The sequence below is a fragment of the Rhyacophila brunnea genome, unplaced genomic scaffold, assembly GCF_057557595.1.
Source record: "Rhyacophila brunnea isolate RB1 unplaced genomic scaffold, BYU_Rbru_1.0 scaffold_3, whole genome shotgun sequence".
Classification (NCBI taxonomy): domain Eukaryota; kingdom Metazoa; phylum Arthropoda; class Insecta; order Trichoptera; family Rhyacophilidae; genus Rhyacophila; species Rhyacophila brunnea.
In genome coordinates, this window is record NW_028232965.1 from 56,702,777 (window position 1) to 56,715,756 (window position 12,980).

The 12,980-nt window shown below is 32.7% G+C and overlaps 1 protein-coding gene across 2 annotated transcripts in view; it reads left to right on the forward strand.

Moving 5' to 3' along the window:
- LOC147068592 (four and a half LIM domains protein 2-like) overlaps window positions 1-12,980 on the forward strand; it is a 240,118-nt gene that overhangs the window by 176,213 nt on the left and 50,925 nt on the right. The window contains exons 1-2 of one of the 2 annotated variants that reach the window (XM_085952073.1): window positions 9,573-9,795; window positions 12,448-12,637. In XM_085952073.1, the coding sequence (XP_085808199.1) occupies window positions 9,656-9,795; window positions 12,448-12,637 (330 nt within the window). In that variant the 5' untranslated portion in view covers window positions 9,573-9,655. Of the gene's footprint in view, window positions 1-9,572; window positions 9,796-12,436; window positions 12,638-12,980 lie in introns of those variants that run through there. The other variant, XM_085952072.1, reaches the window with a different exon arrangement.

Here is a 12,980-nt window from a genome sequence, read left to right on the forward strand (position 1 = left end):
AATGAGGATGTATCGTTCATTCGTATTATGCATTTATTCCAACCAGCGGAAAAATTTAATTTTTATATATTTCACAATATCCGACTAACACAGACGCTGTACAATTCGTGGTAAACTGTTGCCACCGTATATTTTTTTTCACAGATTACTCTATTTCTGAAATCGCATTGTAGTTTTGGTCGAATACTACCACATATTATTAGATGGGGCATTACAATCATGCAGGTGATTTTTGGAAAGAGCACACTTGTTAGGTATACTTACGGGAACTAAGAAGATAATACTCACTAATGACAACGACACACTAACTCAATGAAACTTGAAAAACTCACTGACGACATAAAATTGAGCGATGAGTTAAAATTAAGTACGTAATTTTCAAAACATTTATACACATCAAAAATCATTACATACATACAATTTATTTTAATTTTTAAAAACAATCTATGTTTATTAATATGCGATTAAACGCAATAGAAGTTATTTTTTTAAATGATCTAAGTAATTATTAATTATTTTGCATGACAACAATATTATGCGCGAATGTTTTACGCTCTGCGATAGGAGCCTACCATATTTCATACAATTGGATAGACTGGCTGAGGTTACGTGACGTAAAGTCCATACGAAAAACTAAAACAATTTCTTGAGAAATAATCCGACATTTATTTACGTCAAGACAGATGGCGCGCTGTGGCTTATATATTTTTTTTAAACCCTTGCAGATTGTTTTGTAATCTGTATAATTATAATACATTCCAATATATTATACGACATCTGTCGTTGATAAATTAAATATTTTTTATAGAATATAAAATAATCAAGTGATTATATAAATATTTCAACATGCAATTTAAAAATATTTGTCTTAAAAAGGTGGGCTTTAAATAATCGCCTAGTATGGAGTCTTCGCCGCTGCAATCATGCATTCAGTTATTTGTGACGGAAAACCTTTCGTATATATTTTTTTTAAACTGAAAAATAATCACTTTTCTCGCGTGGGTCAAATTTTCCGTTCACCTTGACTCGTTGTATTTTTTAGGCAGAGTAAATTTAATGTTTCGGTCAGCTGTTATTTTCCAATTGCTAGTACTGCTGAAACTTTTATCTTTATTTTACTATCACCGATGAAAAACGCAAATGACAATCTAGTGGCTGGTAGGTATTTCTTTTATTTTGTGTCCTCATTATGTTTGCGCTTGACGCCAATTTCGTCAAATTAGTAGGTCATCTATCACTCAGAATTTATTTGTGCGTAAACTTTTATGAATAGTCACTGATGTTTTGCTAAAAAGAAAAATCCAATCTTTTCAAAGATTCAGAGATTACTTGTTTTTTTAATCTACGCTGTTTTAAAGGTTTCACTCAAGGTTGACCAAACTCTTGTTGCAAAGAATGTTTCACGATTAAAAATATTACAATTTTTGTCATTTATTACATATTTTCAAAAATCAGCCCAGTAATTTCTTGATCTTGTTTTATATTGTCATATTTTAATTCCAAATGTAAGCTTTGTGAAGAATTTAAATGCTACAGTGTACATATGGAGTAATTATTAATTTTGAAGAACAATTAATAATAACAGTTTATCATGTTTGTAAACTATTTTTATTTTGTTAACTTTCTCATGTAAGTATATAGGTAATTACAAAGACCGGTTTTGTCGCATGGCATTTTCAATTGTTTAAGGCTATACTTCAGCTGAGGCATGGTTTAAAAAGATCGTGATTAGGCGATGCGCGGATTGTGCAAATGACGCGAGCCGAACTCAATATAATTTGTCATAAAAATTCAACATGCGTCCATTTAATGTTATGTTTATTGTTTATTGGTAATAATAATAGTATATTCATTGACATGTTTTCTTTTTCAAGTACATGCGTAACGTTTTTTAGTCATCTGTACACGATTTAAGAATATAATATTCCTCCGACGCCATCACAAAACAAATTGACGTGCTCACACCTCGACTGTCGGTCTCCGATTGGCGACGAGTGCGAAATTTCGTTCCACTTACTGTTGAAAATTATTTGCCGTTTCACTTATGTATGCTCTTTGACTTGCGAATGGTATTTTATATACCTACTCGTAATATAAGAAAAAGTTACTAAACATAAATTATTTTGAAAATAAGATCATTAAATATTTTCAAGAAATTTAGCATTTATTTAGTAGTAATTCATAATAATTTATGAAATTAGTTTCAATTTGCTATTCACCTCATACATGCAGAATTATATAATATGTAGTTGATACCATGTCATTATTCATTTTAAGATCATCACATTTATTATTTTCTCTAAATATAGTGATTCCCAGCCAAGATTATTCGAATACATACCGCGATAATTTATTTAGTTGGAAGCGTTCGATATTTTTTTTGTAGATAACTTGTTTTTCAATAACAACTTTATATACATAAAAAACAATGACTTCTATAAATAAAAAATATATAGGTACACAATATTGGTTTTTAATCAGTAATCCAGGTGTAAAATGAAAATGTTTATACCTATTACTTATAAACAGTAATTATTACCAAAATATATTCCTAAAGTTATTTTTTTAACTTGTTTTGTAGAATCTAATATTTGTTAAACGAGTAGGTAGGATTCATCGGGTTTTTACGAATGATTTCAAAAATGTTGGAAAATCTCTGGTATACAATAACTTAACCAGATTTGTATTGTAGTAAAATTTCGAAATTAATTAATCTTCTTGGTGATTGAATTTTATTTCGTTTAATATCGATATGATTTTCCGAATTAGACTGTTCATTTAAGTCTTTCAACCAAAACTTTCTTTCAAAAATAAATTAATATTATAATTAAAAATGTTTTAGTTTTATTTTAACGCTGGATTTATAATGTCTGACTCTGTCATTTAGGCTTTATATAAAAACCGCACGTCAGGAATGAAATACGATTAAAAGATTTAACTTCAAATATGGGTCAATGTTATCTAACTAAATTAAATTGAAACTAGCGTGGATAGTTTAGAAGAAATGGTAAGAGAGGTCAGGTTGCGTTAGGTTAGGCTGGGTTGGCCATCCTGATACAATCGGTGTAAGCTTTCCCGCGCAGACTTTGTTACGGCTTATCCGGTCGATGAAATGAAAATCGCAGTCGGATGTGAGTTAGTTGGTCGGCGTGAAATGTGAAATCCAAATGGTAAAGCGGTGCACACGGCACTCCACTCTTCGCTTCGGCCAACCAGTTACGTCATTCTAAATTTAGCACTGGCTTTCCATGTCCAACGTCTGATACCTACCACATCTTCGAGTTTGTATGAAATATCCACTGACCGCCTGGCATCTTGCGAATCTCGCCTGTTCCCGTGAATTATGATAGCACTAAATTACTACATTCGCAATACAAATTGCACTAATTTTATACTCTCTTATTGTTATTTTACAACATGTTTGTAGTATGCAATTTAGTCATTAACATTAGTTTTAGCGGCATAAAAAATATGTATTTATTATTATTATTCGACCATGTCTGATCCTAATAAGATCATAAATGGGCCTCCACATAGTGTAGGTTTGTATTAACAGCTTTTGATTTTACGAGAAATGGATGTCAGCTACTTGGTCAACCTATTAGGTCCATACTCTGACTCAAACACAAATTGAAAAACAATTTGTCTATTTTGCCAGACCCATGATTTGAATCTGAGACCCACGACGCCATAGGTCGACGCTTAAGCCACACGGCCATCGTAGGGTTGTCGTGTCATGTAAATTACTAATCTATTCTATATACAACACTGCTATCGGCGATTATCGAGGGTAGTTTATCATATATTTTTATTGAGGTATTAGAAATAATTGTTACAATAAGTTAGTTGTCTAAACCGTCAAAACTGTTTATCTCGCTCTAAAAGCCAAGAGAGGTGCTGTTAAAACATAGCACTTATTCTAACAATTACTGATAACTTTAGTAAAAATTATAATACTTCAATACAAAAATATGAAAAACTTCCTCGATAGCCGCCGATAGCAGTCTTGTATATAGAATAGATGCGCTAATCTGAATAAATATAGGACACTATTTAAATAAAAGTAATTTTTCACAATATTAAAGAACTTCTTTTTTCTATTCGTCGGGACTTCGTATCTTAGAATCGTGATCCATTTAATAATATAACTATCAGCAACACGCAGATCATCTACCAATGCAAAACCCGTGTCACTTTTGATTTGGCACCTCCCTACGAAGGGGTTGCTTCCTCGTTCTTTTTAACCTGACCAAATTCACGACTTTCCTATTTGTCTTCCTCCTAGCTGACTACGTGGCAGTAGCAAAGGGTGGAGGTAGGCTGTTAAGATCCGCCATAAATAGTGCACATAAAATTTTGTTAGTCATACTTATTTGTTTTTATTGAACTAATACTACAATTTACATTTAGAGATGAAGTTGGTTAGTTTTTAAAAATCAATTAAACCCTGCCTACCCAAACCATAATAGTTAACTTTGGGCGATACGACAAAATTGTGTACACTTTTTTATTCATAATTATTTGTTTTCATTGAATTAAGAATACATATTACACATATTGTTGGTTCATTTTTTTTAAATTCATTCAACCCTGCCTAAACCAAAATATAACAGAAAAAACCATATCAAAAATGATGTATGATTTCATTGCATAATTTTAGATATTTAATAGAAAGACGAGTATTTTTGACTATTATTGATTATGGCTTAGTTTCGTAGGGTTTAATTGGATTTTAAAAACTAACCTACTCCATATGTAAATTGTGGATTGTGATCTTATTTCAATGAAAATAAATACGTATGATTGACAAAGTTTAGTATGTACTATTTATGGCGGATCTTAACAGCCTACCTCCACCCTTCGCCACTGCTACGTGGTGACGGAGGGTGAGGCGCGGGAAAGCCGTTGAGAATCCGTCTGGAAAGTCTAGTTCGTTTGAACGATTGTCTCGTTTGGCCATCTTCGAGACTCTAGACAGCCGCAACATCTTTCAATCGAGTCTAGTCTCTTTTGTGCCTTTAAGTTTTGGAACAAGGTATATACATACAAATTAGCAAATCGGGGCGATTACACTTTGCTTTTGCTTATATCACTTTGGTTGTGATTTTGCTCTTCCAAATTTCCTACAGTTTCGGCAGAGCGTTTTTGGCATTGCTATTATTCTTTTGATACCGACCTTACACCCACCTATACTAGTGATACTGGATCCGCAATAAACAATTACAGACTGCTTTGCTACCTAGTACTGCAATCCATGAACATAAGTTTCCTCATCGATTTATGTATCATTATATCCATTGATTTACTTTCTTCTGGTGTTATCTCTTGAATTCGAGAGCTTTTTCTTTCCTACAGTGACACGTTTTCAAGCGCTTGTCATATAATATATTAAATCAAATCAAATCAAATTTATTTATTTTACATATAATGAACATAACAAATTATAAATTCAGAGCGTTCACGACATGACATAAAATAAGTGTTAATAATTTTTAAAAATAAAAATACAGAGAATAAGTAATAAAATAAGAAAATAAATAAAATAAGTAACAAAATAAAAGTAGATGGAAGCACAAAGAGTGAACTTTGATAGACCCCATCTTAAAAACATATAAAACAACGTCCACCTAAATTCACCCTCACGTAAGTGGAATATATTAATATCCGAAGCGATTTCATTAAACATGGTTATTGCCCTCCCAATTGGCATTACTAATGGCAGGTTAGTTCTGCACCGTGGGAGAACAAACAACGGATGCCCTCGATTCCTAAGGTCATTATCAGAGATACACAAGCCAACACTACCAAGAATGGCAGAGTTCACAGTTCATATTATGCACTGTGTAGGTTGTAAAGGTTAAGGGAGAGTACACATCCCTGTCGAAGTTCTTTTGATACTTAAAAAAAAATTTTTTTTGAAGCTGTGAAACGTTTTTCGAAGGTTTTCTTGGAGATTAAAGCTATATGCAATGAAATAGATTAACTTTTATACCCCGTGTATACGTACATGGATTTACTGTTGACAGTAAGTATTATCGCGGCCACAACAAGAAAATGTATGGGTAAACATATATTGGTATGGGTAAACATGATGGCATGCATGAATCAAATAAGTTTGGAAGCTTCCGAATTTTCATGCGACAGTAGGATTTTTTCGATCTGCGCAGTAGAACGATGTGGCAAAACTGCCGGCAAAAAAACGAACTATGCCGTTAAGTTAACCGATTTTTACTAGCTGTCAAATAGTACTATAAAATGACAACATCGCGTCTCGCTTGCTCTTGAAGAATGAGATTGGAGAGACAGTCAGAACTTTTAAGTGTGACAAACTAAAAATATATAGTAATTTTCACGGTTTTTCTTTATTTTCTTTTCTATATTTCGCTGAATTTTAATGCGCCATCGCCATTACATAAAATAAAATGTATGGTTAATCGAAAATATTTTCCCTATATCGTAAAAGGCAAAGTGATTAAAATAACTTATCCCTTGATTGTGTTTACCGTATTTGGCTAAGCATTGCTCGTTAAATTAATTGCATCAAATTAATTGTGGACAGATATTAACATAGCGCTATTAAATCACTCTGTTATACCGTATGTGTTATCTTGGTTTATCATTAATCAAATCATATAGCGACTCTAGAAAAATTTTGACTTGTGTCAATTAATAATGAAATCGGCAATAGAGTTTGGACAACGTGCCAAGTTTCCCAAATTAGAATTATCGAGTGTTTAATAGATTTCATATTTGAAACCGTGGGTTCAATATTCATTCGAAATATCTTAGAAAACGATAAAATACTGAATAAATGTATGTTTAGTATTAGGTTAACTGCCAATCAATTTCAGATTAGTGAACAATTTTTTATATTAGTAAAATGACAGCATTATTAATTAATTATTTAAAAATGGAACTTTGTTTCAACTCATTCGATATATGAAACGAAAAAAAAGTGTTAACGGTAACTAGAATGATTTCACCCAACTCCGATATGAAAACACCCTTAAAATTTTTCGAAACAAAAGGGATGAAGCCATATATATATTATTATATATCTCTCAGTATGCTGTTCAAAAGTAGTATACGCAGGTAAAAACTATTTCAAATGAGCTCTGGACATGTCATACGTCTGGCAATCGATGAAGGCTAATGATATGCATCAGTATAATCGAATTGTTATATGTAGTCGAAAACTGGACAATTAAAGAATGTACCGTCAGATGACTGGAGGTTCGAGATATGGCTGTATCAGTGTACGATGAAGGTTTTATGGGCTAGGTACTCATATTAGCAATGAATAGGTTTTTAGACGAGGCAATGGGTCAAGACTACCTACCTATGTACTAGCTATTATCAAACACAGGAATGTAGAGATTCATGTTGATACACCTCCGCAAGTTGCTATTAGGGCATCGGTAGTGAAATCCGAGTAGCCCAGAATAGAGATACGTACTGCAATTAATTAGCCGTTAACACAATCACTGCTAACATTTTAATTACCACATTTAAATAACACGTTAATTATATCTAATGGTCAACGACTCCAAACGCGCCAGTCGCGGTGTTAGCACTAAATGAGTTTTAACCTTTGATTAAAGATGGTACATAGAGAAGAAGAAGAATATAATGCCAACATGTACCACCAAGTATTTCAAAGTTTTACATATCATGTATGTTGTTAAACAGAATGCTCATTTATGCTATAATTTTCATCGTGCGATAATAACTATTATTATATTTATTTGAGAATGTAATATACAATATATTCCAAACAATTTTTATTTTTATTATAAAATAATACAAAACATAATATGTATTTTTAAAAAATGGTTTGTATTCGATCAATCCCATATTTTCAATGTGCGTGTATTGGTGTGTCAAATGAAATATCAATAAAACGCATAAGTGTGTAGGCACGATGTTATTTTCTTCAGAATGTCAACCAAAAGAGTTCTCGTTCTCAAAAGCATGACCCAGTTGTGACTTGTGACTGAAATTCCAACTCGTCTATCTTCAAATAGCACATTTCGCCATGAGGCTTTTCCTTCTTCGTTTTGAGATTCCTCCCGCTATTTGTGAGAGACACCAGGCCAAGGAAGTGTCTCCACGTCTCTTTGATGGATTTGATTTGTTTGCTTTATTCTGACACGACTTTTTAACATCTTAACATATTTAACTCGTTAGGGACGTCAGAAAAATAGCACATAATAAGATCCAATACTTGTCAATATATGTATTTACCGTGTTTAATGTAAAATCTTTTTATATGAATTTTATATTACTATATTTATTTTCTTATCCTGTGTGACAGTTTTAAAACACAAAATATATTGCATACACATAAATCAATTCGCATTAATAGTAATTTGCCATTCCATCGCTGATCGATTCACAGTGTTCAATTATCAATGATGTCTCTATCTCCGGAAGGAAGTGAAAAATATTGTAAAATTTAAACTCACAATTTGAAACGATTTAATCGTTGTGTGGGCCGCGTACAAAACTTTATTGAGGGTCTATAACTGGGCACTACGGTGATTTTACACAATATCAATGATTGTTGTATCACAATATATTTTTAAAATAATATTATGAATTTTGTTCACTGTTATTTATTGGAGGAATGATGTTGTATTAAAACTACTTACGTATTTAATTATCTTAGTTATTTTATTATTTATTAGTATTTTTGTACTATTTCTATAACTTTATTTACTCCATGATCGGTTTCATCCATAACGCATTAGTAATGAAAAATATTTTTGAGTAAATAATATTGTGGAAATGGTACGTACAACGTACAAATAATAACTAACATAATTAAATGTTTGTTATTTCTTAATTGAAATTTATAATTATTAGATAAAACTATTTTACTATATTTCACTAAAAAATCTGTTATGCTAGTTTTTTTTCACATAACACATTCAGTAATTCGATGGTCCACAATAATTGGCTTGGTGGGCATGCAGGATGTGCACTACAGCTATACAAATGCAAATTACCGAAAAAGAGTTTTTTTTCAGTGTATTTAAATTATATTGTAATTAAAAATGATCTCTATTATTTCATCTAAGATATTTAGTGGTACTAAAAGCTGAAAAATAATTTCAATCGGTTGGCAGCGCGATAATTCTGAAATATATTTGGCTATATGAACGGGACTAATGCAAAACAGGTTAAACATCGTATAGTGTAGTTATGATATTAGGAGCTTTCTGTTCCAGAAAGCTAAATGGCCTTGTCAAAATTGTTTTCGACTGCACAGTAGTCAATCAAAAGCTTCTGCATGAATTCGTTTGCAATCGAAAGCTCGCAACAGATCTGTTTTTCCCGCTCTTTCTGCTTGAGGAGTGCATCCTTCGCTCGCGTCGCACCTGCGCGCCCAAAGTGCTCCCCAATTATATCTAAAATAGACGTCTCAAGTGGAACCCGGTACTGACACGAGAAAGAGAGAGGGAATTTCCCGGGTGGGGGCTGCCGGCGAGCCGTGTGTACAAACGCGTATACCTACATTCTGGAAGAATTCCCAACCGCCTCATCAACACATCCCGCTTGACGCCGGCCTCATTCAGAATCCGATCGCGAAGAAAGGAACTGCCAAACGACACTTTACCTTCCGCGAAGTTTTACATAAACCAATAAAACAAAAATGGCTGACGTAGACGTGCAAGTCCAGTACACCACCACCAAGACCAGGAAAGTCAAGAAGACCACCAAGAGGCGCGAGTCCAAGGATGGCGGAGAAGTCACCGTCACCGAGATCGAGCAGAGCACCACCGGCAACGATGGGTATGTGCTGGTTTGGCCAAACGACGAGGGGTGCTTCTCATCCGCTACCCCCGCGGATGACGGGGGTTGACAACGTTAACGTTCAATTGTATCAAGTGATAGTGAGACTCTATAAAATACTTGGGAAAGTGTGTTATTTACCAATGATCGATTAGATCGATGCATTCAGTGATTAGAGTGATTCCTTATAAAGTATGCTGGATCAGCTGATCGAATATACCTACTTTTTCTTATGGTGATGTTGTTTGTGAAATTTTGATTCCTACACTTAAAAAATTAAAAAATCAATTCCAAACACTGAAACATCACAAACATATTATCATACATCTGGCGTCAGTACATTTTAAATGATTTATAAAACAAAAGTGTTTCTTCTAGTACTTTTATAATAATTATGGTTGATTTCGTCAATGATTTTTATCATCGTTATTATTTTGTAATTATTTAATCGTTTTATTATATTATATTACTAATGTGCATCAATGACTAGATATTAATGATATCATTGAAAGTTCTCAATGTATTATTTTTTGTTTGATATTTAATTCAATTTTTAAAAATTATTTCGCAATGTATTTTTGCACACGAAATAAGTACAATCAGTAAATTCGATAAGAAAGCCATCCATGTTCCAATGCATTTCACAATGTAATACTATTTATAGCTACATCATAATAAAATATATGACAAAATATCTTGTCATTTTTACGACAATACTATTTAATAACAATTATAAATATTTTAATATTGTACCAATTCACACACAACACAAACAAACACATTCGCAATAATGATCCAGCAAATAATAATACGTAGTGTAAACAAACCGTTCCCCTTGGCCACCAGTACATACCCGTCTTAATATAAGGTACATACCAAACCAACTACAAATGGACGAGATCTATTATTAACCAATATGCAACTTATTCCAGCAGAAAAACAACCAACGTATCGCATTACAAATTACAATACTCTCCATGATAATTGTTATTTAACAGAGAAATGTTTTACTAACGGTTGTTACTAACTAATGATTAACTACATCTCCAAATATAGTATATACTATATCTACAACATTAAAAAAAACTAATATTTATGTTCTTAGAATATTTTATTCGGATGTAGACTTACAGAATATTTAAAAAATAAATTATTGGATTTTTTTTTAATATTATGAAAATGTGAAAATAGAATTGATAAATCTACAAACATATGAAAACGGCAACTCTTGAAATATTATAAATTTATTAAAATGCACCGAGGCAAATTTTTAATAATAAAGATAAATTATAAAATGTTTTTATCACTAAGTAATCTCCAGATGTGGTGAAGACCTAGTTATATATTATTAATTATAATGAATTACCACCAAGTAAATGCCGAACCTTTTGAGAATAAAATATATATTAGAATAATAAGAGTACACTATACCTAACAAGTAAAATTATAATTGACTACACCTAGATGGAAATAATTTTTAAATTCCACAAGCTTGCATAATATTGTGCATAGAGTGTAAAATGATTGAAGTCTATTTTTAAATTACAATTAGACCATTCAAATAATATCTATTTATTTTCATGAAACTTTTTTAATTTTTCAAAATAACATAAAAAATAGTATTTGTAGAAAATAACTAGCGGAGCATAACACCCAGAATTTACATAATAATAATAATGGGTAGGTATACTACATATTTTAGTAATCGTTTTTTTATTATAGTAGGTATTGATTAAACCCATTTTAAGGTTACCCTAACTAAAACCTTAAACCGTTAACACTAAAACGTGTAAACCTGGTTTATTCCGCATTTTCATCGAGGAATAAATTCGTTTTATATTAATTCGCAGTAATTTTTTCAAAGTTTAGCAATAAACATTATGTAGTCATTTTCAGTTAAAATGGTGCTATTTACTTCAAACATTGTTTTGATATAGAAACAAATGAATGCATGCCATTTTAAATTAAATAATATAACAACATTATGATATTAACAACATTATTTTCTTCTACAATATATATATTGTATTTATTATGTATTATGGCGCATTGGCCAATAGCTGTAATGCCGTAATACTCTTTTTATAAATAAATAAATATATCAATTTAGTTCCGATATTAGATATTATCTAATTATCAAGTAATAAAGTTTCTTTCAATAATTATAATTTATAATATACAATTCACATTAATAAAGATTGTAAGAAAGTATGCTCAAATTAAATTGTATGAACTTTTCTCGAATACTCGTTTATATCATATCAACTGTATCCACCTGCGATATTCCTAAGCTTCTTCTTCTTCCACCTTGTCACGACCCAATATTGGGGCATAAGCACAAGCTCGCGCCACTTCCGTTGATCCATCGCCAACTCTTGCGCCTCCTGCCATGTCAGACCTGCAGCACGTAGATCGCTCCTGTAGCACCGCTGCAGGGTGAGGGAGGGCCGGCCACGGCGACGGAACCCTTGAGGCTGTGCCACAAGGAGCACGAAGTGTCGCACTCTTTGGCGCTCTAAGCTACATAATCAATATATTTAAATTTCAAATGCATCCAGGTGATCTTGGACGCTTTCCGATGACACCACGTAATTTCTAATGGAATTTATCTCTCTAATACCTGTATATTGTCTTTTTGCAGTTAATTTTCAGTGGCGAGTACACAAAGGCGATGAACAAGGACTGGCACTCCGGCCACTTCTGCTGCTGGCAGTGCGACGAGTCGCTGACCGGACAGCGCTACGTCCTCCGCGATGACCATCCTTATTGCATCAAGTGCTACGAGAGCGTCTTCGCCAACGGCTGCGAGGAGTGCAACAAGATCATCGGCATTGACTCCAAGGTACGTTAGCTTACCGAGCCTCAATGATTTCACGTCATAATCACCGAGATTATTAGATCATCACCCGAATATCGTACATACTTCGTGGTGTTATCAATGATGACTTATGACAGATCCTGTGCTGCACAACAAAATGTTTAAAAACAAGTAATTTTAAATAAGTAAATAACTCAAGCCCTCTGGCACATGACAGACTTTTAGAAGGAAACTCTGACCGTCATTTTTGTGCATGTGAATTTCAACTTTACTCCACATAAGACTGAAAATAAGTCGGCCGTAAATGCATACTATATTATAATATGCATTGTTATACACAGTAACGCAGTAAGTTGTACGCTGTCAC